Genomic DNA, 24,017 nt, shown 5'->3' with positions numbered 1-24,017 from the left:
GTGATTGATTTGCTGGAGGGGTCTAAATACTGGTTAAATGGAAGTTGATTGTAGAGGAATACCAGAAAAATGGCAGCCTATTACCAATGAACAGAAAGGAAACTCTTTCGTTAAATGCTTTATTGTGCAAAATTGTGACTTGTACATAATACAATGTAAACATAACCTAAGGAAGGTCAGACATTACACCAAAAACTGAAGAAAATTCTGCTCTTAAAAAAACCTACATAAAAAAGTTATGCATTCAATGTTGAAAATCAATATGTTGCTTTGATTTAAAGTTTTCGTCCGCCAAAATTTTTCATTCTACAGTACTTGTCTCAAAGCAAATTGTGTAGCATTAAATGAAATACGCAAACATCCTTTATGTCAATGCAAAAGGAAAACCCTACAAATAAAAAAATAAAGATAGGTCCATCAATCAATCAATCAATCAATCAATCAATCAATCAATCAATCAATCAGCCAGCCAGCCAGCCAGCCAGCCAGTCAGTCAGTCAGTCAGTCAGTCAGTCAGTCAGTCAGTCAGTCGGTCAGTCAGTCAATTAATCAATCTGTTGGAATAAAAGTAGGCTTGCATCAAGTTTACCTTGCGAGAACCACTCTACATCGGCGTTTCACAGTCTTTAGCCACATCCAGCCCAGAATTCATGCTAGTACTTTGGTAAGCAGGATTTTGGAAGGAACTCAGGGGCCTGTTTTTGAGTTCTGTCTCGCTGGCGTCCTCTTGACCGTTCTCCTTACCCTGTTTGTCCTTGTTGTTGTTTTGTTTGCCACGTTCCTTGGTGTCGTCCAAAGACTGATTAAATCCATTGCTTGGCTCACTTAGCTGTGGAAGGCGAAAAGCGCAATTGAATAAGCCAATTCCGAGTTGCCTTAAGCCTCTCCAGCAAAGCGAGGCCAGATGTAACACCATTCATATCAAAATGAGTTAAATTTGCATGTGCAGCGTGAATGAAATCTCATTTCCATATGTAAGGATGGGCACCAAGACTCGCTTTGAGAAAGAGGCTAAAGGTAGTTCGGAAACAGCCTATTCTGTGACCTAGGTTAAATCTGCATAGGAACCAAGTGGCCCATCAGGCCGGAGCTTATCCCGGTTTCTGTAGCATGAAGCGACTAGGAGGACTAGGAGTATGTTTGCTGAGCACAGCCACTGACCACTTGTTTACATTTTGCCTCATTAGCATAGGAATTTGTCTAGGGAAGGCATCACGCTGGATATAAATTAACTACACAGAAGTAAAGAGCTTGTAGAATTTAGTACTTGGTGAAAATTTTAGCTTTCTCGGGGTAATATCGAAGGAAATGCCGGCTTTCAAAACCGGCAAAGCTGGGTAGCAAAAGTGCAAACGAGCACATATATTCTTTGAATTGTAAAAGTTTGAGCTTTAAAACCTGCGTCACACAGAAAGTATTTAATACATTGGGCTACATGTATATTACAAAAGACAGTTTGCGGAACTCATCTAAGATTTGTGCTGCTTTGTAGGCGACATTTGTAATTCATCAAACTGGTGTTTGAGCCTTTTGCGCACAAGAGTGCCAAAATACGACTTGAAATCAAGAAATCCCTGAAGTTTATCTTAAAAATACCGAGTAATATTTGCATGCGAAGTTCACCCGTCACTTAGAAAGGTGGATGTTGAAGTAATTTTTTTTTCATGTTGAAGTAACATTGCAGGAAATCATTTAGACATCAAGGCCATGCAGGGTGGGTGAAGAGGAACACTTGTTTAAGGCAATGCTTATCGCACGAACGGGGTCTCGGTTTCGGATTAATCACCACGTTTCAAATTCGAGCAAACTTACCAATGAAGCAATGAGGCAAGGATGACAAATTTATGAATGAAGTGTGTTTTGTTTAAGGTATTACTGATCGATGGGTGCCATAGACCTTATGCAAAAATTGCTGCCATTGATCTCTGTTGCGTGGTCAAGTTTCCTCAACCACGTATGATACAGCATCAAAAGAAATAAAATAATATAATTTCCAGAAAATGTAAGTGTTTTTACGTTAACGATGGCAAAGTTTTAAATCGTTTAAATTTAGGAAATTTGTATGAAAAAAATTACTCTGCTCTGACTAGCCTCGTTTTCATGTTTTTAACATAATGTATGTCCCTGTAATTTCCAGTCAGATAGGAATATGGCTTTAAAACAAAATTATATATTTCTGTTGACAAACACTTCTTCCCAGTGGCAAAAATTAATGGCAGCCATTTTTGCATTGGGCCTATTCCACTGAATTTATTGCATCATTTGCATGATATATGCGACATCTTGTAAGCCAAGCTATCTCACCTTGAGCTGTTCATACTGTGCCGGCATGTTCTCTCCATTCTGCTTGCCAGAATACATGCTCTCATATCTGACATCCATGTCCTCTGTAATTTCACTGGAAAATTTAACACATTTACAGACTTAATGAAATGTCCGTAGATCCTGAATTTACAGACTTTGGTACTTATTCTGCTTAAAAACAGTATGTCTGTAAATTTATTTTACAAACATTTTGTTTAGTTTTCAGTTCTGTTCATTTCAAAATGTTTGTAAAATGTTTCTAAATTGTAGCAGCTAGAGTAAGAGGATGGGACTCATAATTAACAGACTTAACAAAATCTTCTAAGAATGTTTGTAAATTTACCACTTACAAAGATTTTACAGGTTTAGCCTGATCATGTAAAATCTCTGTAAATTGACATACTCGGGGCACCATAAAATCTCTGTAAATTGACATACTCGGGGCACCATAAAATCTCTGCAAAATCTCTGTAAATTGATATACTCGGGGCACCATAAAATCTCTGTAAATTGACATCCTCGGGGCATCGTAAAATCTCTGCAAATTGACATACTCGGGGCATCATAAAATCTCTGCAAATTCTCTGTAAATCGACATTCTCGGGGCACCATAAAATCTCTGTAAATTGACATACTCGGGGCACCGTAAAATCTCTGTAAATTGACATACTCGGGGCATCATAAAATCTCTGCAAATTCTCTGTAAATCGACATACTCGGGGCGCCATAAAATCCCTGTAAATTGACATACTCGGGGCACGGTAAAATCGTTGTAAATTGACGTACTCGGGGCACCATAAAATCTCTGTAAATTGAGATACTCGGGGCACGGTAAAATCTCTGTAAATTGACATACTCGGGGCATCATAAAATCTCTGCAAATTCTCTGTAAATCGACATACTCGGGGCACCATAAAATCTCTGTAAATTGACATACTCGGGGCACCATAAAATCTCTGCAAAATCTTTGTAAATTGACATAATCGGGGCACCATAAAATCTCTGTAAATTGACATACTCGGGGCACCATAAAATCTCTGTAAATTGACATACTCGGGGCATCATAAAATCTCTGCAAATTCTCTGTAAATCGACATTCTCGGGGCACCATAAAATCTCTGTAAATTGACATAATCGGGGCACCATAAAATCTCTGTAAATTGACATACTCGGGGCACGGTAAAATCTTTGTAAATTGACATACTCGGGGCACCATAAAATCTCTGCAAAATCTTTGTAAATTGACATAATCGGGGCACCATAAAATCTCTGTAAATTGACATACTCGGGGCATCATAAAATCTCTGCAAATTCTCTGTAAATCGACATACTCGGGGCACCATAAAATCTCTGTAAATTGACATACTCGGGGCACCATAAAATCTCTGCAAAATCTCTGTAAATTGACATAATCGGAGCACCATAAAATCTCTATAAATTGACATACTCGGGGCATCAAAAAGAAAGCATATTTTGGTCCAGGGACTATGTAAATTCCCCTCCTTAAAATTCCGAAGCCAGGTATCATCAATCAACTACAAATCTGAGCGGACCAAACTCTGGTCAGTTGGGGTGCATCGCAAAGAACGGCGAGTGAAAAAATAGGGGAGAAGTGCGGCGAGAGAAAGCGAAAGAACGCCCTTGGGCAAACTTTACAAAAGGTCCTTCCTAAAGGGACCCGTAACATGACCGCCGGCTCGTGGATCTTAGTTGTCAGCAGATGTGTTGAGAAATAATTCTTGCCAAAACGACAAACGAACGCTAGATCGTTGACTGGAGATGCTCCTTGCGCGAAGGGTGCTAAAACTCGACAGGACGGTATCGACCGGCAAATCAAGACGTTCTTGCTCGAAGTAAAGCTACGGCAGTCTTCGACGAAAAATCGGGCAAAGATAAATGATTAAGTATGATAAATATGATATCCGTGAAAAGAAGCAACATACTGTACCTGTAAATAGTTGGAATCAAACAGCCGGGCCCTAATAACACAACATAAAGTACGCTTCATAAACACATTTGAAAGAAAGAAAGGTCCGGAGACCGAGGAGATAGCGGTAAATGTACAAATGTCACGGACCGTATTAGTCGTGTAGGTCCGTCAATCCCATTTTACACTGACCGCCATATCGCATTTCTCCTTTGCGTAAGTAACGCTCGAATGTTGACATATCCTGTCAAAATTAACCAATCAGAGGGTATACCAGAACGAAGGTTGATTAAGTTTTTAAATACAATCGGCCATATATCGATCAACTGACTAGTTTGATTTGCACGAATTTAAAGCTTATCTCAATTTGTTCAGTAATTTCCCAAAGCTTGCGACCACCCGGGTAATACGTAGCAAAATATGATTCATCTCACGAGAACTGTGAGATGGAAGGAAGTGCGGGCTCATTTTTCGGAACAGCGGCTAATGTGATAACCGAGTGTGTCACTGATGTTCTTACTACATCTTGGGGTCATCTTGTCATGTCTGGTGTGATCAATTCCTGAACAGATGCATGGCAACATGGAATCTATCTGTTTTATATAATAAAGAAACCAAAAAAAAAAAAAAAAAAATGTTGATGGTGTCATCTATTCTTGAAATGTAGGTCTGTCCTTCCTAATTGATCATAAGTAAGAATCAATATTATTGGAATGTGAGAATAATTTGAAAGATGATCTGCGATGTCACTTAATTGTATCCCTCAGCCAAATCAATATAATGGTATTGCTGTCAATTAAAATGTACCTTGCTCCATGCAAGATATTCGACAATTATCTAGACGACTAAATATTGTAAATAAAGTACTATACATATACATTTGGTCTTCAATACTGATTTAGAAAATTTAATGGATTGTTGGACTGGCCATCTGCACTGTTGAGCAGTTTGACAGTACATGCACTTGTCATTGTGATTTACATGCATCTTGTTTTGTTACGACTGTTGGGCATTTATGTAGCAGTAATAACACTGTTTTCTTTCTTTCTTTCTTTCTTTCTTTCTTTCTTTCAGTTGTAGAATGAAAGAGTAACATTACAAGAACTGTGAAAATACTATCAAGCTTCAGGAGGCTATTCCATTGTTGTAAATGTATATTATATTTATGTATGTGTATATAGCACTAATTGTATTTGACGTCACTACATGTGGATAGTTAGGAATAAATCATTTAATGAATGGTTAAGCATTAAGAAAGCTCCATTTGAGTCACTCAGATGACACAAATATTAAGCCAAATTATTTTTTTACATGTTAATTGAGTGTATGCACTGCACATATGTACAATCTGGAAGCATTTTCAATTTATGGTGGACCTTCCTAAATATGAAGAGCAAAGGGCCAGAGGTGAGTGTCCATATTATGGAGGTGTCCATATTATAGAGGTACAGATTATAATAATTCTAGTTTTTCTGGGACCAAATAAGCTGTCCTTATTGTGGAGGTGTCCGTAGTGAGAGGTTAAAGTGTATTTTACAGTTATGCAAACATGTTTTGCATCTGTTTCTGACCTACAGGTAGTTACAACCACTATTTTGACCCCCTTCTGAATTGTCACACACGCTGCAATTAAAAGGATCTTCTCCCTTAGCAACCATGAGCACCTTTGAGAAGTACCAGCTAATCTAATTGTTTATAAATTATTTTTAAGCTCTTGAAAGCAGCCATTAAAGGAGTGTGCAATATTTTCATCATTCAAATGAGAGATTTGCAGGTTTCAATCTGAAACTTGTACATGTAGTTACCTTACCTGTTAATCCAAGAATCTCTTCCATGTATCAAAGGCAATTATTTTCAGGATATTTACAACTGCTGGGAATACCGCAAATGAACATTTTCATGCCCCAGGCTTTTAACGCTAAAAACTCGCACAAGAGAGTGACCATTTACATGTACATGTCCCAGGCTTTATGCTAAACGTTCACATAAAAGACCAGGTTATATTGTTTTAATCCCTGGTTGTATATAAGAGCTCTTTTGTGAATTCTTGAGATGGCTGCAGGGAGAGCTTTGACAGTATTATTGATTGCTGATATCTTAGATTGAATTTTTCTTATTGCTATGATACATATATCTTGAGACAAGTGTTTTAAATCGGCTGTTATTAAGACTGTAGTGTCAACAATAGTAGTATTAGTAATGGTTTTGTACAGTAGTGTAAAAAAATGAACATCAAGGTGGACTTATTAGTTTAATAGATTATTTCTTTAGAGCAGTTTTCAATTGAGTGTCGAATTAAGTAATCAAAGAATACCTTTAGGTTTGGTTTTGGTTTTGGTTTAAGTATGATGAACGAGACTGGCCGTGTAGTCTAATTGGTAAGTAATTAGTTGTGTTTTGGTTTTACAACACTCAGTTGAAAACCGCTGTAATATACCAGGCGGTGTTGGACACGATTCACGTGACAGTATTCGACCAATCATATGTCGTCTCAGCCGGAGCAATGGCGGACACATTTTTCGTTGCGAACGGAGAGTAGGTTGTCATTTCTCGACCGATATCTGCATTCATCATGAGAATCAAACGAACCTTTTCTAGGAGCTGCTAGTGTAATATCTAGACCAGTTGTTTGCCAAGCCTCAAGTGCAGGTAAGCAATTTTTGCATCAGAACTAGTCAATGGAAATCATGCTATGTTGAAAACGTTTGTTTACCACACGCGCCTGACATGGATATTCGTTTGGTCGTTTGCAGGGTAACAGGGATCAGTATTGTGAATTTTTTTTTGCATGAAACTTTAGTTCGAGAGTTGAGCTTTAAGAAAAGTCCGGCGGGCCCAGGCGGGCCCCGGCAGGTATATTTTACAGGGTGCAGGGTGCAGGTTGCAGGTTGAAATTTAATTATAACTGAAAAACCGCTGGCACTAAAAATAATTGATAACCTATATACTCGTCGGGGGTTCTTACATAAAGTAGTTCGCCTCTTTCACGTAGTGAAAACGCGCTGTTATTAATATTTAGGCCTTCTTTGGCAATCTTCTAACTTGTTACGCCGTATACAGAAACTAGAGACTTCGTACGCTTCCCAACATGTTTGTGATCGCACTTGGTTTGAGCGATGTTCCCATGTCCATCGAAAACACGATCGATCCGCTATAAGTACTTATCGATCGACACGCAGAGACTGGTGAAATCTCTTCAAAGCCATCTGGATGGCCGCTCCACAGATGTCTCCATCGATTCCAGATTTGGCTCGAGTCTTCCCTCAACAACAGAAGATTGCCATCACAAATGAAGCAAATAAATAAAGAAATGAAATAATATAAGTCTTAAGACTTTAACCGACGGAATATACTGGCACAAGCTCAATGTGCTTTCATTTTGGTACTCACAGGGAAGAAACCAAATTCAGCAGATATTTCAGATGATATTTCAGATGTTTCTTCAAAAACAATAATTCATTGCAGGCTTAAAATCATTGAAATACACTCTCCTCCCATCGCTTCAGTCGGTTTGGCACTTACGTGGAAGCCACCTTTCTGAGCGACTGTAAACAGCGTTATGTAACAGTCACGGTAATTCTACCAACTGTACGTTCTTTCAAGTGCCAGCGGTTTTCCAGTTATAATTACATTTCAACCTACAACCTGCACCCTGCACCCTGCAAAATATACCTGCCGGGCGGGCCCCGCCGTTTTAACGGTCAAAATCGGACTTGAAGTTGGGGTATTTTCCTTGATGTGTCGGATGTTCGCGGTATTTCGCAGGAGTGATTGTGTGATTTCTACCCTTGGTATTTTGTGGCTCGGCTTGTTCCCTTTACATCTTAATGTTTTCTTGTTATGTTTTTTTTTTTTTGTAGTGCGTATGTCATCCGTTTGTTTGGCCGATGTTCAAGATTTTTGAATCCTGCTTTGGATGCTAGTCCATTAAAGATATCATCTCATTTACAGTGAATTTTCACTATCATGATCACTGCCTGTCTTGAATTGTTATCTCTAACAGAAATTTACTACTCTTGGATCGGATGTTATTGTTCAGTCGTCTGTGACTGATTATTTTTGATCTCCCACTTCTTTATGCTTGTTTTCCTTTGAATGTTGGTAGTAGTGGGAGACTATACATCAATAAATAATAAGTGTTTCAAGTGTATAGTTACGCATAATTGTCAACCCACCTGGAGCAGAACCAGCCAATGTGTTTGAAGCAAATGCTGAATTACCCACTGGTATTTTAAAAGACTATGGGCTTGGAATTAACTTTGCTATATTTCCTAAGAACTAAATTTATCCACTTACACTGTAGTGATCTAACAAGGAAAGCTACAGCATGCTGCTGTTTAGGATATCAAATTTAGAATGGAATAGACCAAAACAGAATACATAATGACATAATGCAAGTGACTACTTAGAAAGCTGCATGGCAATCCCAAGTTTTAAGAGCTACTGCAAGTGTTCAATATAGTGCATCTGCTTGTATCTTAAAAAATGTTGTTACAGTTTAGTTATCTCAGTGAAAGCATCTCACTATAGATGATCTAGGATACAGCTACATGCTAGATTATTCTGAATTCAGTTGGTCACAGTCATTACGAGTCAACACGAGGTAGTGCTGTGGAGACTGTTTTTGGCAAAATATTTAACAGCCAATGTAGGAAATGTTAATATTGGTACATGATCACTGTGTTGTTGACCACAGGACTTGCAGTAAATGATAAATTTTAAACTGATAGATATTTCAAATGACCTGCATAGCACTGTTCTGGGTAAGGAGCTCCCTTTAGTTTACACAAGTTACATTGAACCTTAAACTTCAGCACAGTTGTGATATGAGGACATGCAATTCAGTCATTGCTAATTGACCATGCCTATCATTCACAGTCTTCCAGTTTACTAATTTATAAGTGAACTTAATGTTGGCTGCTGTTTCCAGAATATGGTTTTTGTGCTATTTTGCTGGTTTTTTTGTTGTGCTTGTCAGTACTTTGCAAATATTCAGTTTAAAAAACATACTTAGGAATTGAATTATTATTTTACAAGTAAATGTAAATCATTGTTTTTTTTTTCACATCTTCCATCTGCAATTTTAGTTGCAACCACTTTAAATAGCATGAGGTATATTATTTGTCCAAAGCATTCATTTCATGTAACTCAACCGAGTCTTCTTTCCATTGAGCCTGATTTCCCTTTTACATGGCCCCACATGTACTGAGAACCCAAGAATGGACACTTGGAGCAGATACAAGTTACATCCAACACCTAAGCACTAGGCAAAGAGAAATCTCAAACTCTCATCAGTTTGAACATTGATATTGCTAGTGGCAATGTCTGAGGCAAAGTCATTTGTAGACCTTTTACTTTAAACACATTCAAGAAGTTGAACAAGACCAAAATCGTGTTATCCCATTGTCTACAAAATAGATCCACACAGTACATATTTAATCTTGGATTTGTAAGTTGAACAAGAATTTGCTGGAAGTGTGACCTGGTACACGGGACGAATACAAATATTTTTTACCACTTACATTGAAGCAAAACATACTCTACTTCTCCCATTAAGCTTCTAGTTTTTTAATTCCATTTATTGCAAATTATTTTTGTTATTTTGAAAGAGCCATAGCTCATTAGCAAGTTGTTTATGGTTCCTTTTGGTTAATAAGGAAATACAGCGGGACTCGATTAATCAAGTTTTCAAGGACAAAACATTGCTTTGATTTCAAATTATTCAACCCTTTTCTTCGTAGGTTTTACTTCTCAGCTCTCTTATCGTCGAACGAAAACCAAATATCTCTCAACAACCATGTTGTTGGCCTGCGATACACTGATACACTTCACACACACACAAGTCGAGATATCTAAGAAGGAAAGTGCCGAAGGTAGGTTCAATTCCGGCAAGTTAAGATCGAATTCGAAGAGGTCAGAAACGGAAATAATTTATCTTTCAACCGTAGAGATTCGACGAACCGCGAAGCTTCGATTCCTAAAATCATCTGTTTAGCACTGAAAATGGTGGCTTTGTAAATCGAGCAGAAGTCATCTAGAGCTATTACTTGGCCTGCGGAACACTTCATATGGATGTCATTCCAGATTTCTTTCAGCATCGGATGCGAACGAACCTCCTATAAGTCATATTTTCACATCACCATCAGCGCGTAGAGATGTTTGCCGTTCAGCGATCAGATGAAAATGAGCTCCAGGCAAAATTTCTCCCGGCATGCTTTGCGAGTCGTGTCCAACACCGCCTGCTAATATACCTTCATTTATGGAATGATATTACCAAATTACACTGCTGTCAATTATCTTAGGAACATCGAAGGAAACCAAAATTTTCTGAGAGTTAAAAGGTCACGCCACCAGTTTGATCCAGTTTGTTTGTGTTTATATCTTCTTTCTTAGTTTAGTTTTTAAATTTTATAGTCTAGTTTTTCAATTTTCAATTTTATAGTCTAGTTTTTGTACTTTTATTGAATAGATAATATATTTAAATTTTACATTTTAATTTTAGCAAACACGTTCACATTCAAACGAGCCCCAGGCTCACTGGTGAAATGTGTCTAAATAAAGTACTTACTCCCAAGGTCCTTTCATTTGTATGTCATAATTTTGATATGTGCAGCGTAAATCTCAATTGTTAGTTGCACAACTTTGAACTTCAGAATTTATTGGTTATTGAAAGGCACAAAGGTTATTTTATTTTGTGTAAACCTGCTACAGTCCTTATTTTGCTGTTTGTAAACCTCTCGTTGTAAGAAGTGTCATAAGATAATGTTCTGGTTCTCAATACCTTCCTATTTTATTTGCTGATTTTACAGACATTATGTGTACTTTTGTTTGACCTGCTGTGTAGTTTATTTGTCTACATTGTACTAAGATTTAACGCAATATTCTGTTTGCTTTTTACAGAGATTTTATTGAGATTATGTCTTACGGCTTTTGTAACCGTTCCTTTTGTACAGGCTGATTTTGCAGAGAAAATGTGGAAATTTTGCAGAGATTTACACCAATAAAATGCTTACATCTTACAGACATTATGTGTACTTTTGTGTGACATTGTGTGCAGTTTATTTGTGTAGATTTTAATAACACTTTATGATATTATTTTAACTTAAACTTTACAGACATAATACGAAGATTTTATGTTTTCGATTTTACAGAGATTTTTCTCCTGCCCTTTTTACAGAGAAAATGTGGACATTTTACAGAGATTTCTTTAAATGCCATAAAATCTCTAAATTTTACGAAACATTTACAAGAAAAATAGCAACATTTCGTGGACATTTTATGCGATCTGACCGCGAAACATGTACTAAAATTTACAGAGTTTTAACAGAGATTACAAAATCTCTGTAAGTGTGCAAATTTACAGACAATGAAATTTACAAAGGAAATGTTGACATTTTACAGAGTTTTAACGAAGTCTGTAAATGGCTCAAATTTTCCAGTGCTAAAGCGTAATCCCTTCTACCCCTGAAGACAGAAAAACTCTTTTGTCAATCAGGTTCTCGATAAAAAGGCTTGTAACACACGTTTCTGGCTAACTGATAGCTTAACCTTAGGACCTACAGGTAAACCCATAACCCCATCGTGCAGGGTACAGGGGAGGGAGGGAGGTTGGATGAAACCTCTCCTCTGGGATATGCAATGATGCTAAATAAATTTGTCACTAAATAGATAACTTTACCTCATTCATAGACAAGGAACAGCAAAAATTTATTTAGCAAGAGGCAGAAAGGTTGTAAGTTCAGTAGGGATTTTTGCGGAACCCATTTTATTCTGCTGCGAGAAATTCCATTTTTACAACAACAAAAATGTGGAGTAACACGTCCAGAAAATGAATTTAAGTATAATAGTACAGTGAGAAAAATTTTACCAGTAGTTATGAAGTTTCCATTGGTGTTTTTCGGGGTAAATAGTCGTGTATAGTTTGGGACGATCAGCTTAGCATTAACTTCCAAATTGTATGGGTGGTGATTTAAAAGAGATAACACCGTTTGGAAAAGGTTTAAGCATCTTGTGGTGTGTTATCGGAGCTCTCTGTTTCCTTCTTTCATTTAGTCTTTAGTATTCAGTCCCCTCGCCCTCGTCCTCTCGTCCCCTCTTACGTTTGAAAATAAAATAACAAATAAATCACTTTAATTAAGTATCGAAGTGTTTTAGCACAACTGTACTAATTGGGGACACTGAAACAAGTAAACATATATTTTTAACTGAAAAGAAACTTGTTAAAAATCCCAAGTGGTGGGAAGCTGACCAGTTGGCCATTTACAAAGCGTAGAGGAATGGAATCTGGGACCACCAAACACAAATCCATCTACTAGGCAGGGTGGAGGATTTGACCTCGGGACCTCCAGATCAAAAATAGAGCGCCTTGAACCACTAGGCCACTCTGCCTCCGTTTGGAAACACTTCAAACTATTTTACACATACCAGGATACACGTGTGCGTCTAAACATCATTAAGGCTGCCACAATGCTGACCAGCAGAAACACGCTACAGATCACCAGAAATGCAATGCTCAGACTCAACAACGTCTCTGTAAAACAAATTTAAAAAATGAAGAAATAGTCATACGAAGTCCTGCAGTAAAATAAAAGAAAGAAAAGTGACCTTGTAATTGGTAATATTTAGACAGGGATAGAGTTCATTTAGACTTGCCGTATGTCGACCTCATGAGTTTCAGGGTAGAATATCTAAGCGAGAGAAGCGAGCTGCGAGGTTTTAGGCCGCGAAGGACTTTTCTGAAAGGATAGAGCTCGTGTTCATAGCGGAGTGCTCGTTTTAGGAAAAAGTACAAAGGCTTCTTTTTTGTTTGTCTACTTTTCTTTGAGTCCCAAATAAGGTGTCTATTTCTCATAAGCCGTTCCTTGTTGCCAGCCTTTGAATACTGATTTCTCTGCCTGCTGGTATACCCTTCGCTAAATTTTGAGTACCAGTTTTAAAAATTAGTCGGTGAGACGTTGAGATTTTCGAGGCAAAATGTTTTACAGGCTGCACAGTATGGAGACCTTGGGAAACAGAGTGGATGCTGACTTCATTTTTGTTCACTAGTGCGGTGGAGAAACACAATAAAAGTTAGAGTGAGACCTACCATCTTCTTCTTTTCCGATGATGTACCGACCTTCAGTAAGAAAACAACAAGTCATTGTATTAGCCACTTACAGTATAAGAAATACACGAGCAGGAATTTTTTGGAATAGACGACATGGACTAACTGAGTTATAACGTGGCAGGAATACAGCTAGAATACATAGACTACACGTCAGTTGCTAGTTTTACTTTCATTATCTCACAGAGAACATGAAAGGACACTGAGCTGGAATTTCAAAGCATGAAGGAGTTTTACTGATTTTGGCAAGAATAATTGGCTGGCCTGTCAGTGCAATACTAAAGTAACAAAATTGGCAAGCATAACTGCCTGTTATGAGCGTCCGTACAGAACTTTCTAACAATATAGAAAATAGTTGCCTTGTAAAGACCTGTACACAGGTACGAACTGTTCGAACTGCTTTTTTTCTTTCAGACAGAGTTTTTCCCAATAAGCTAGTATAAACGACAACTGATGTTAGATTCGCTTTGCATGTCGGCCACGCAGCACATGGACATCGGCGGAAATATTCTCATGCTGATATAGATACAGCTATTTAAAAATTTAGCTTCGGTGTTGTTTTGCATGTTTCGAACTGTCAACTTCTTAGAAAGCGACAAAAATTACAATTCATCATCTTATGAGGAAAAGGTGTTCTAGAACTGGAGATCTTTATTTGAGATAACCAATATTGACTGTAGTGGAAACTTATCAGGATATTTGTGAGGCAGGTACAGAAGTTGAATAATTAAAATTATTCACATGTCGTTCCCCATGTTCTTGAATCCTTTGCCATTCTATTTAGGTCGGTGAGGATCCGAGTCTCTTTACCGCCTTCACGGAGGCGTTTGAAACCCTTTTTAGTGTTATCATACGATTATTATATATAGTATACACTGACAGTAATAAAAGGTTCGTTAGTTCTAAAGATTTAACTCGCCTTCTGACACTCGTTTTGCCCATGTTTTGTCTAATTACAGCGAAAGAACGATGAACCTATTGTGGTCAGTAATGTTTATTCATAAATGCCTGTCTGTAAAAGGAAAATGTCTGACTGATAAAGACACAAACTTCTGAATTCCCAAGTTGTTTAGCCGGAAGCTTACTTTTAAAGGTTTGTAAAACCTTGTTTAGAAGAAAGAAAACAACAAGAACCAAATACCTGCAAATACACTTGGAGCAAAAGATAAGGCTATAGCGACACAAAGTCCAACAGCTTTGAAGTTGATCTTCATGCCCATTGCGCTTGATGAGAGTTACTTGTCTTCGACAGCGGGATGCCTGAACGAAACAAGAAGTCACGAGGAAATAAATCTCTTATTCGAAGATAGTGTCGTCTTTTTTCCACAAACGTTTCTTAGGGGGAAAGAAACTCAAAGAAAGGAATAGATTGCTCTGAAACATTCAAACATTAGACAATATTCCTTTCTATGACATTGTTCCGATGAAGCGAGGGTCTTAGAAAAGCGCCAATAAATTTTCTGCGTAACTGGTTAAATTCCCTTGAGTACCAAGCTGTTTAGTCTGAACACGTGACAGATGAAGCATCAGAGAGATTTTTAACAGGTATTAAAACTAACAGAAAAGTTAATTTTGTTTTGTTTTATCTTTGATCCTTTTGCCTTGCATTTATGCTACCATTTAACAAATTGACGTCAGTTTTTCATGCATCTGTCCTGTTATTGATCATGAATTTCGTCATAACATTGTCAAAGTAGTTGTGGATCCATGACGCGATAGCAGAGTGGATTTGACAATGCTATGACGAAATTCATTGTCAATAACTGGACAGACGCATGAAAAACTGACGTCAATTTGTTTTTTACGATAACTTATATCAAATTGTCCGCTCTCGCTCGCTGACGCATCGCATAAGTTATAAATTCATGTGTCTGACTGCTTATTGACAATGAAAATTAGCCAGTGAGCGCGCGAGAATTCTGCAGTTATCGTAAAATATAAATGTGATGTTTGTTACAACTCAATATTGACTCAAAGCAGTTTACGGTCAAAACCTTTCAGTTTACTTTTTGAAGCTTCTGTCAAATTGACTCAACTTTCCAGGGTCCAATACAACAGGAAAAAAAAAATTGAAAAAATAAAGGTTTTTTAGCATTCCACTAAGCGTGGCTCTTCTATGCTAAGACCTATATATACAGTAATAAAAGAGGGGAACGCTTTGATATTTCCTGTTTGCTCGTAGAAGGATTATCTTTTAAACAGTTAGGTTAAATTTAAGTTTATGCATGACTTAAGTTCGCAATATTGGAAACAGCAGATAAACTGTAGCTGCTATTAACTTTTCTCCTTTCTACACATACGCTAAAATGGCATAAATTATCCGAAAAGCTATTGCATCTATCTAGAAGTCTAGTGTACAGAGCTTTTCCATTCAGGGGCCAACAGCCATAAAACTTTGTTGGAATAAGATTGTATTTGGTAAAGAGCTCAACACAAACAGGATTGATTTACTGGACACGAACATGGTCGCCATTTCGTCCTTTTGGTGCATCAATATGGCTGCTGGGACGTCATGTGAAAACGTTCTATTTTTATACATTGCTGATCTCTCCTTTTGTTTAGGAAGGTTTCTCGAGGGAGGAGAGGGATAGAACATGTCACATTCGCCTGCCAGCTAGGACAATCTGAAAGCATCCTCTCCCCACTCCTCTCAAAAAATCACCGGTCAAGAGTGGAATTACAAAAATGCCAGGTATTTTGAGAAACGAACAACAATATTATGTTAATAAAATGTTCTTAAACGGTTGAAACTCTTTATTCCTAATATCTTTCTGTTGACTCGTTGTTGAAACTGGCGAATATCTCGTATTTAATCCCTACATTCATGTATGATTTGTCTGTTTTTCCTTTTTTTTTTACTTCCAGTTGTTTAATTTTCTCTCATTCAATGTGGTTTAATTAGTCAATGTCCTTTCTGTAGTTGTAAGTGGTATACTTTACGACGCTCGAGCCACACACTGATTGATTTGCTCGAGGGGTTTAAATACTGGTTAAATGGAAGTTGATTGCAGAGGAATACCAGAAAAATGGCAGCCTATTACCAATGAACAGAAAGGAAACTCTTTCGTTAAATGCTTTATTGTGCAAAACTGTGACTTGTACATAGTAAACATAACCTAAGGAAGGTCAGACATCATACCAAAAACTGAAGAAAATTCTGCTCTTAAAAAAACTTACAAAAGAAAGTTATACATTCAATGTTGAAAATCAATATGTTGCTTTGATTTAAAGGTTTAGTCCGGCAGAATTTTTTATTCTACAGTACTTGTCTCAAAGCAAATTGTGTGGTATTAAATGAAATACGTAAACATCTTTTATGCCAATGCAAAAGGAAAACCCTGCAAATAAAAAAATAAAGATAAGTATATCAATTAGTCAATCAATCAATCAATCAATCAATCAATCAATCAATCAATCAATCAATCAATCAGCCAGCCAGCCAGCCAGTCAGCCAGTCAGTCAGTCAGTCAGTCAGTCAGTCAGTCAGTCAGTCAGTCAGTCAGTCAATTAATCAATCTGTTGGAATAAAAGTAGGGTTGCATCAAGTTTACCTTGCGAGAACCACTCTACATCGGCGTTTCACAGTCTTTAGCTACATCCAGCCCAGAATTCATGCTAGTACTTTGGTAAGCAGAATTCTGGAAGGAACTCAGTGGCCTGTTTTTGAGTTCTGTCTCGCTGGCGTCCTCTTGACCGTTCTCCTTACCCTGTTTGTCCTTGTTGTTGTTTTGTTTGCCACGTTCCTTGGTGTTGTCCAAAGACTGATAAAATCCATTACTTGGCTCACTTAGCTGTGGAAGGCGAAAAGTGCAATTGAATAAGCCAAATCCGAGTTGCCTTAAGCCTGTCCATCAAAGCGAGGCCAGATGCAACACCATTCATATTTACACATGTTTACATTTTGACTCATTAGCATGGGAATTTGCGTAGAGGAGGCATCATGCTGGATATAAATTAACCACACAGAAATAAAGAGCTTGCAGAATTTAGTAGTTGGAGAAAGTTTTTGCTTTCTCGGGGTAGTATCGAAGGAAATGCCGGCTTTCAAAACCGGCAAAGCTGGGTAGCAAAAGTTCAAACGAGTACATATATCCTTTGAATTGTAAATGTTTGAGCTTTAAAACCTGGGTCACACAGAAAGTATTTAATACATTGGGCTACATGTATATTACAAAAGACAGTTTGCGGGACTCCTCTAAGATTTGTACTGCTTTGTAGGCGACATTTGTAACTTATCAAACTAGTGTTTGAGCCTTTTGCGCACAAGAGTGCCAAAATACGACTTGAAATCAAGAAATCCCTGACGTTTATCTTAAAAATACTGAGTAATATTTGCATGCGAAGTTCGCCCGTCACTTAGAAAGGTGGATGTTGAAGTAATTTCTTTTCATGTTGAAGTAACATTGCAGGAAATCATTTAAACATCAAGGCCATGCAGATACGTTCTTCGAAAGAGTGACGGTAATCCGGGATACATTTGAGATCGGTCAACGTTAACCGAGTGTTTTCTTTCTTTCTTTATTTTGTGTTTATCTAATCCTAGATTAGCCTAACCTGAGGCCGCAGGTGAAGAAAAACACTTGTCTAAGGCAATGCTTAGCGCACGAACGGGGCCTCGGTTTCGGATTAATCACCACGTTTCAAATTCGAGCAAACTCACCAATGAAGCAATGAGGCAAGGATGACAAGTTTATGAATGAAGTGAGTTTTGTTTAAGGTATTACTGATCGATGGAGGCCATAGACCTTATGCAACAATTGCTGCCATTGATCTCTGTTACGTGGTAACGTTTCCTCAACCACGTATGATACAGCGTCAAAAGAAATGAAATAATATACTTTCCAGAAAATGTAAGTGTTTTTACGTTAACGATGGCAAAGTTTTAAAACATTTAAATTGAAGACATTTGTATGAAAAAAATTACTATGCTCTGACTAGCCTCGTTTTCATGTTTTTAACGTAATATATGTCCCTGTAATTTCCAGTCAGATAGGAATATGGCTTTAAAACAAAAATATATATTTCTGTTGACAAACACTTCTTCTCGGTGACAAAAATTAATGGCAGCCATTTTTGCATTGGGCCTATTCCACTGAATTTATTGCATCATTTGCATGATATAAGCGACATCTTGTAAGCCAAGCTATCTCACCTTGAGCTGTTCATACTGTGCCGGCATGTTCTCTCCATTCTGCTTGCCAGAATACATGCTTTCATACCTAACATCCAAGTCCTCTAAAGCGTAATCCATACTACCCCTGAAGACAGAAAAACTCTTTTGTCAATCAGGCTCTCGATAAAAAGGCTTGTAACACACGTTTCTGGCTAAATGATAGCTTAACCTTAGGACGTACGGGTAAACCCATAATCGGCTCATCGTGCAGGGTACGGGGGGTGGGGGAGGGAGGTTGAATGAAACCCCTCCTCTGGGATATGCAATTTCGCTAAATATATTTGTCGCTAAATAGATAAATTTCCCTTATTCATAGACAAGGAACAGCAAAAACTTATTTAGCAAGAGGCAGAAAGGTTGTAAGTTCAGTAGGGGTTTTTGCGGAACCCATTTTATTCTGCTGCGAGAAATTCCATTTTTACAACAACAAAAATGTGGAGCACGGTGATACTTCCAGAAAATGAATTTAAATATAATAGTACAGTGAGAAAAATTTGATCAGTCGGTATGAAGTTTCCATGGTTGTTTTTCGGGGTAAATAGTCGTGTATAGTTTGGGATGATCAGCTTAGCATTAACTTTCAAATTGTATGGGTGGTTATTTATAAGAGATTACACTTTGTTTGGAAAAGGTTTAAGGATCTTGTGGTGTGTTATCGGTGCTCTCTGCTTCTTTCTTTCATTTTTCTTTAGTATCCAGTCCCCTCGTCCCCTCTTACGTTTGAAAATAAAATAACAAAAAAAAACACTTTAATGAAGTATCGAAGTGTTTTAGCACAACTGAGGCCCCATTAGGGTTTTTAGGGATACGGGATATTTCGTGGAAAAATTATAGGGATATGGGATATTTAGAAAAGAGATAGTGGGATATCGAACGTCAAAGTTTCCTTTTTTGACAGAATAAAACAGGTTAATTGAACAATATGAAAGACGCCGCGAAAAGTAAAAAAAAGTACTTGCAAATGCGAATTAATGTATTTCCCCATGAAATATTGACAATGTTACCACTCCCCCCCCACCCCCGACATATTTTTACCCAGAAAAACCCTCCCCTCCCCCACCTGGCTTTCTTCAATTTCCCGCCACTTTTGACACTTTCACTCGTGGGCATCAACCTCACAGTTGGCCTTATCATTCGATCATGGCGGCGTTGAAAGTTGACAAAGTTCTTCACGAAGAAACTGCTTGTATTTACAAAGCAGACGAAAAGCCAGCAATGAAATGGTCATTTTTGACCAAAATCGAAAATCATCTTAAGTCAATGATCTTAAGCCAGCATTCCTTAACGTTCTTGACTTGTCTTCACTTACTACCCTTGTTGTGGAGAATCTTTTTGCTGAAATGCGAGAGGGAAATGACATGCCGTTGGTTCTGCAGTTCTCACACAGACTTTCTTCAACCTTGAGAGGACATTTGAAGCGAAGTACTCAGTGTGGCTTCAATTACTTTACTAGCTCCTCGTCGTATTACACTAAACAGAAGGGATTCCTCCCTTTTTCGAGGCTCCCTACAATGCCCAAGCCATCAACAAACAGTGCAGTCACCACCCAGCAGCTGGCAGAGATGAGAAAATGGCGGGAGGAATTTGGCCAGAGTGTACGACAAGTTACCGTGAGAAACAAGTCAACAAAGGATAACCCCGGCACCCTACCAATCAACTGTTATGTTGAAAAACCAACTCAGCCTCGACCTGTAGACTTTGCCCACTTAGAAACAACCAATCAACAAAGTCTGGCAGATTCTTCAGTTCCTCCATTATTTAAGAAGCAATCCTTTGTGATCATTAAGCCTGGTTATCAGTCAACGTTTCTACTCCAAGCCCATTTTACGTGGGTAGATGCACAAAGAACGTATCTTCTTCGGAAAGGCAGTTTGAAGTGGCTGTTTACACGAAAGAATTATTGTTACCCTTCCATTTTCATGATTCGCAAGTGCTTTACACAATAGATATGATTGGCATTTTAGCAGAAGTCTCGAGTCCTACTCTCGAAGACGACCTCGTTGTATTCAATGAAGAGGAATACTTCAATTATGTAGTTCAGTGCTAGGATTATGGAGATCCACTTACTGCCAGGGAGACTGCGGAAGAATTGTCTATTGAGGCTTCAGAAATGGAAGAGGGACAAATTCAGCAAGGAGCTAGGGCTTCAACCACAAGATCTGGGAGAAAGTCAAGGCGCCCAGAGGAAACAGCTTTCTTATTCTATGACTAAATAGCAACACTGAACATAGTTTACCCCCAGCAACTGCACCATTATTCTCCTCTGAGTAGAATACAGATTAATACAAGTACATGACGTAAAAACTTGATCGCCGTGCATCTACCCAGCTTGTCAGGTCAGGGAAATAGTTGTAGTGATACACAATACAAAATTGTGTTCTTGCTTCAGTTCAAAGACAATTCCCACCTTAAACAGGATGCTGCGTAAAAGCATTCCACCAAAAAAACATTGTAATCATCCTTCAAACCCTATTTGCACTCGATTTCTATTTTAAAGTATGAAACCGCACCCGAAAATGTGTTTTACATTATTTGGTAATCAGACTTATCACATGCAGTGACGTCATCAGTATTAACTTGAATTATAGGGATACAAACTACAGCAATTAATGGGATACGGGATATTTGGGACAAAAATTAATGGTATAAGGGATATTCAGACCCCCCCTAATGGGGCCTCACAACTGTACTAATTGGGGACACTGAAACAAGTAAACATATATTTTTAATTGAAAAGAAACTTGTTAAAAATCCTAACTGGTGGGAGGCTGACCAGCTGACTATTTACAAAGCGTAGAGGAATTGAATCTGGGACCACCAAACACAAGTCCATCTACTGGCAGGGTGGAGGATTTGACCTCGGGACCTCCAGACCAAAAATAGAGCACCTTAAACCACTAGGCCACTCTGCCTCCGTTTGGAAACACTTCAAACTATTCTACACATACCAAGATACACGTGTGCGTCTAAACATCATCAAGGTTGCCACAATGCTGACCAGCAGAAACAAGCTACAGATCATCAGAAATGCAATGCTCAGACTCAACAACGTCTCTGTAAAACAAATTTAAAAACTGAAGGAATAGTCATAAGAACAAAGTCCAGCAGTAAAATAAGAGAAGGAAAAGTGACCTTGTAATTGGTAATATTTAGACAGGGAAAGAGTTCACTTGCCGCAAGTCGACCTCATGAGTTTCAGGGTAGAATAGCTAAGCGAGAGAAGCGAGCTGAGAGGTTTTAGGCCGCGAAGGACTTTTCTGAAAGTCTAGAGTTCATGGTGGAGTGCTCGTTTTAGGAAAAATACAAAGCCTTTTTTGTTTGTCTACTTTTCTTTGAGTGCCAAATAAGGTGTCTATTTTTCATAAGCCGTTCCTTGTTGCCAGCCTTTGAATACTGATTCCTCTGCATGCTGGTATACCTTTTGCTAAATTTTGAGTACCAGTTTCAAAAATTAGTTGGTGAGGCATTGAGATTTTCGAGGCAAAATGTTTTACAGGCTGCACAGTATGGAGACCTTGGGAAACAGAGTGGATACTTGCTTCTTTTTTATGCACTAGTGCGATGGAGAAACACAATACAATTTAGAGTGGAACCTACCATCTTCTTCTTTTCCGATGATGTACCGACCTTCACAAAGAAAACAACAAGTCAATGATTAGCCACTTACAGTATAAGAAATACATGAGCTGGAATTTTTTGGAATAGACGTCATGGACTAACTGAGTAATAACGTGGCAGGAATACAGCTAGAATACATAGACTACACGTCAGTTGCAAGTTTTACTTTCATTATCTCACAGAGAACATGAAACGACACTGAGCTGGAATTTCAAAGCATGAAGGAGTTTTATGGTTTTGGCACGAACAGTCTGTAATGCTAAAGTAACAAAATTAGCGAATATCGAACTGCCTGTTGTGAGCGTTCGTACAGAACTGCCTACAAATAGGGAAAATCGTTGCCCTGGAAAGACATGTACACAGGTACAAACTGTTCGAACTGCTTTTTTTTCTTTCAGGCAGAGTTTTTACCAATAAGCTAGTATAACTGACAACTGATGTTAGATTTGGCTGGCATGTCGGCCACGCAACACATGGATATCGGTGGAAATTTTCTCATGCTGATATAGGTACAGCTATTTAAAAATTTAGCGACGGTGTTGTTTTGCACGTTTTGAACTGTCAACTCCTTAGAAAGCGACAAAAATTACAATTGATCATTTTATGAGAAAAAGGTGTTATAGAACTAGAGATCTTTATTTGAGATAATCAATATTGACTGTACTGGAAACTTATCAGGATATTTGTGAGGCAGGTAAAGAATTTGGATAAGAATAGCAAAAATTATTTATATTTCGTTCTCCATGTTCTTGAATCCGTTGCCATTCTATTTAGGTCGGTGAGGATCCAATTTGATCCGGTCCGAGTCTCTTTACTGCCTTCACGGAGGCGTTTGAAACCGTTTTTAGTGTTATCATACGATTATTATATATAATACACACTGACAGTAATAAAAGGTTCGTTAGTTCTAAAGATTTAACTCGCCTTCTGACACTCGTTTTGCCCATGTTTTGTCTAATTACAGCGAAAGAACGATGAACCTATTGTGGTCAGTAATGTTTATTCATAAATGCCTGTCTGTAAAAGGAAAATGTCTGACTGATAAAGAAACCAACTACTGAATTCCCAAGTTGTTCAATGAAGCTTACTTGTATAGGTTTGTAAAACCTTCTTTAGAAGAAAGAACACAACAAGAACCAAATACCTGCAAATACACTTGGAGCAAAAGATAAAGCTATAGCGACACAAAGTCCAACAGCTTCGAAGTTGATCTTCATTCCGCTTGATAAAAGTTAGTTGTCTTCGACAACGGGATGTCTGAACGAAACAAGAAGTCACGAGGAAATAAATCTCTTATTCGAAGATGGTGTCGTCTTTTTTCCACAAACGTTTCTTACGGGGGAAGAAAACTCAAAATAAGGAGTGGATTGCTCACAAACATTCAAACATTAGACAATATTCCTTTCTATGATATTGTTCCGATGAAGAGAGGGTCTTAAAAAAGCGCCAATAAATTTTCTGCATAACTGGTTAAATTCCCTTGAACACCAAGCTGTTTAGTCTGAACACGTACGCGACAGATGAAGCATCAGAGAGATATTTTGACAGGTATTGAAATTAACAGAAAAGTTAATTTTGTTTTGCTTTATCTTTGATCCTTTTGCCTTGCATTTATGCCACGATTTAACAAATTGACGTCAGTTTTTCATGCGTCTGTCCCGTTATTGATCATGAATTTCGTCATAACATTGTCAAAGTAGTTGTGGATCCATGACGCGATAGCAGAGTGGATTTGACAATGCCATGACGAAATTCATTGTCAATAACAGGAAAGACGCATAAAATAATGACGTCAATTTGTTTTTTACGATAACTTATATCAAATTGTCCGCTCTCGCTCTCTGACGCATCGCATAAATTATAATTTATGTGTCTGTCCGCTTATTGACAAT

At 38.0% G+C, this 24,017-nt stretch overlaps 2 protein-coding genes across 2 annotated transcripts; both read right to left on the bottom strand.

Moving 5' to 3' along the window:
* Nucleotides 1-165: 165 nt before the first annotated feature.
* Nucleotides 166-23,738, bottom strand: LOC145491888 (uncharacterized). Its single transcript, XM_081471171.1, has 7 exons — nucleotides 23,501-23,738; nucleotides 14,476-14,594; nucleotides 13,317-13,346; nucleotides 12,656-12,761; nucleotides 2,305-2,398; nucleotides 590-829; nucleotides 166-388 (listed from the first exon to the last, which is right to left on the bottom strand). The coding sequence occupies exons 2-6, from the start codon at nucleotides 14,552-14,554 to the stop codon at nucleotides 605-607; spliced, it is 534 nt and encodes a 177-aa protein (XP_081327297.1). The 5' UTR covers nucleotides 14,555-14,594; nucleotides 23,501-23,738; the 3' UTR covers nucleotides 166-388; nucleotides 590-604.
* LOC145491887 (uncharacterized) lies at nucleotides 14,588-23,344 on the bottom strand. Its single transcript, XM_081471170.1, has 6 exons — nucleotides 23,270-23,344; nucleotides 22,105-22,134; nucleotides 21,456-21,561; nucleotides 18,487-18,592; nucleotides 16,886-17,125; nucleotides 14,588-16,672 (listed from the first exon to the last, which is right to left on the bottom strand). Exons 1-5 carry the CDS (start codon nucleotides 23,340-23,342, stop codon nucleotides 16,901-16,903), a joined length of 540 nt encoding a protein of 179 aa, XP_081327296.1. The 5' UTR covers nucleotides 23,343-23,344; the 3' UTR covers nucleotides 14,588-16,672; nucleotides 16,886-16,900.
* Nucleotides 23,739-24,017: the final 279 nt, after the last annotated feature.

The sequence above is a fragment of the Orbicella franksi genome, chromosome 7 (assembly GCF_964199315.1).
Source record: "Orbicella franksi chromosome 7, jaOrbFran1.1, whole genome shotgun sequence".
Lineage (NCBI taxonomy): Eukaryota > Metazoa > Cnidaria > Anthozoa > Scleractinia > Merulinidae > Orbicella > Orbicella franksi.
The sequence above is the reverse complement of the archived record's forward strand: the minus strand, read 5'-3'. Positions and strand labels throughout refer to the sequence as shown.

Bases quoted from the DNA above. Each gene is read 5' to 3' on its own strand.
- LOC145491888 (XM_081471171.1), bottom strand. From the start codon at position 14,554: ATGGGCATGAAGATCAACTTCAAAGCTGTTGGACTTTGTGTCGCTATA. The intron at 13,347-14,475 runs GTATTTGGTTCT...TTCTTACTGAAG, and splicing joins TGCTCCAAGTGTATTTGCAG to GTCGGTACATCATCGGAAAA. The intron at 2,399-12,655 runs GTATGTGTAAAA...TAAATTTTCCAG, and splicing joins AGACGCACACGTGTATCCTG to TGAAATTACAGAGGACATGG.
- LOC145491887 (XM_081471170.1), bottom strand. From the start codon at position 23,342: ATGAAGATCAACTTCGAAGCTGTTGGACTTTGTGTCGCTATAGCTTTA. The intron at 21,562-22,104 runs GTAGGTTCCACT...TTTGTTTTACAG, and splicing joins CATCGGAAAAGAAGAAGATG to AGACGTTGTTGAGTCTGAGC. The intron at 18,593-21,455 runs GTATGTGTAGAA...TTCTGTCTTCAG, and splicing joins AGACGCACACGTGTATCTTG to GGGTAGTATGGATTACGCTT.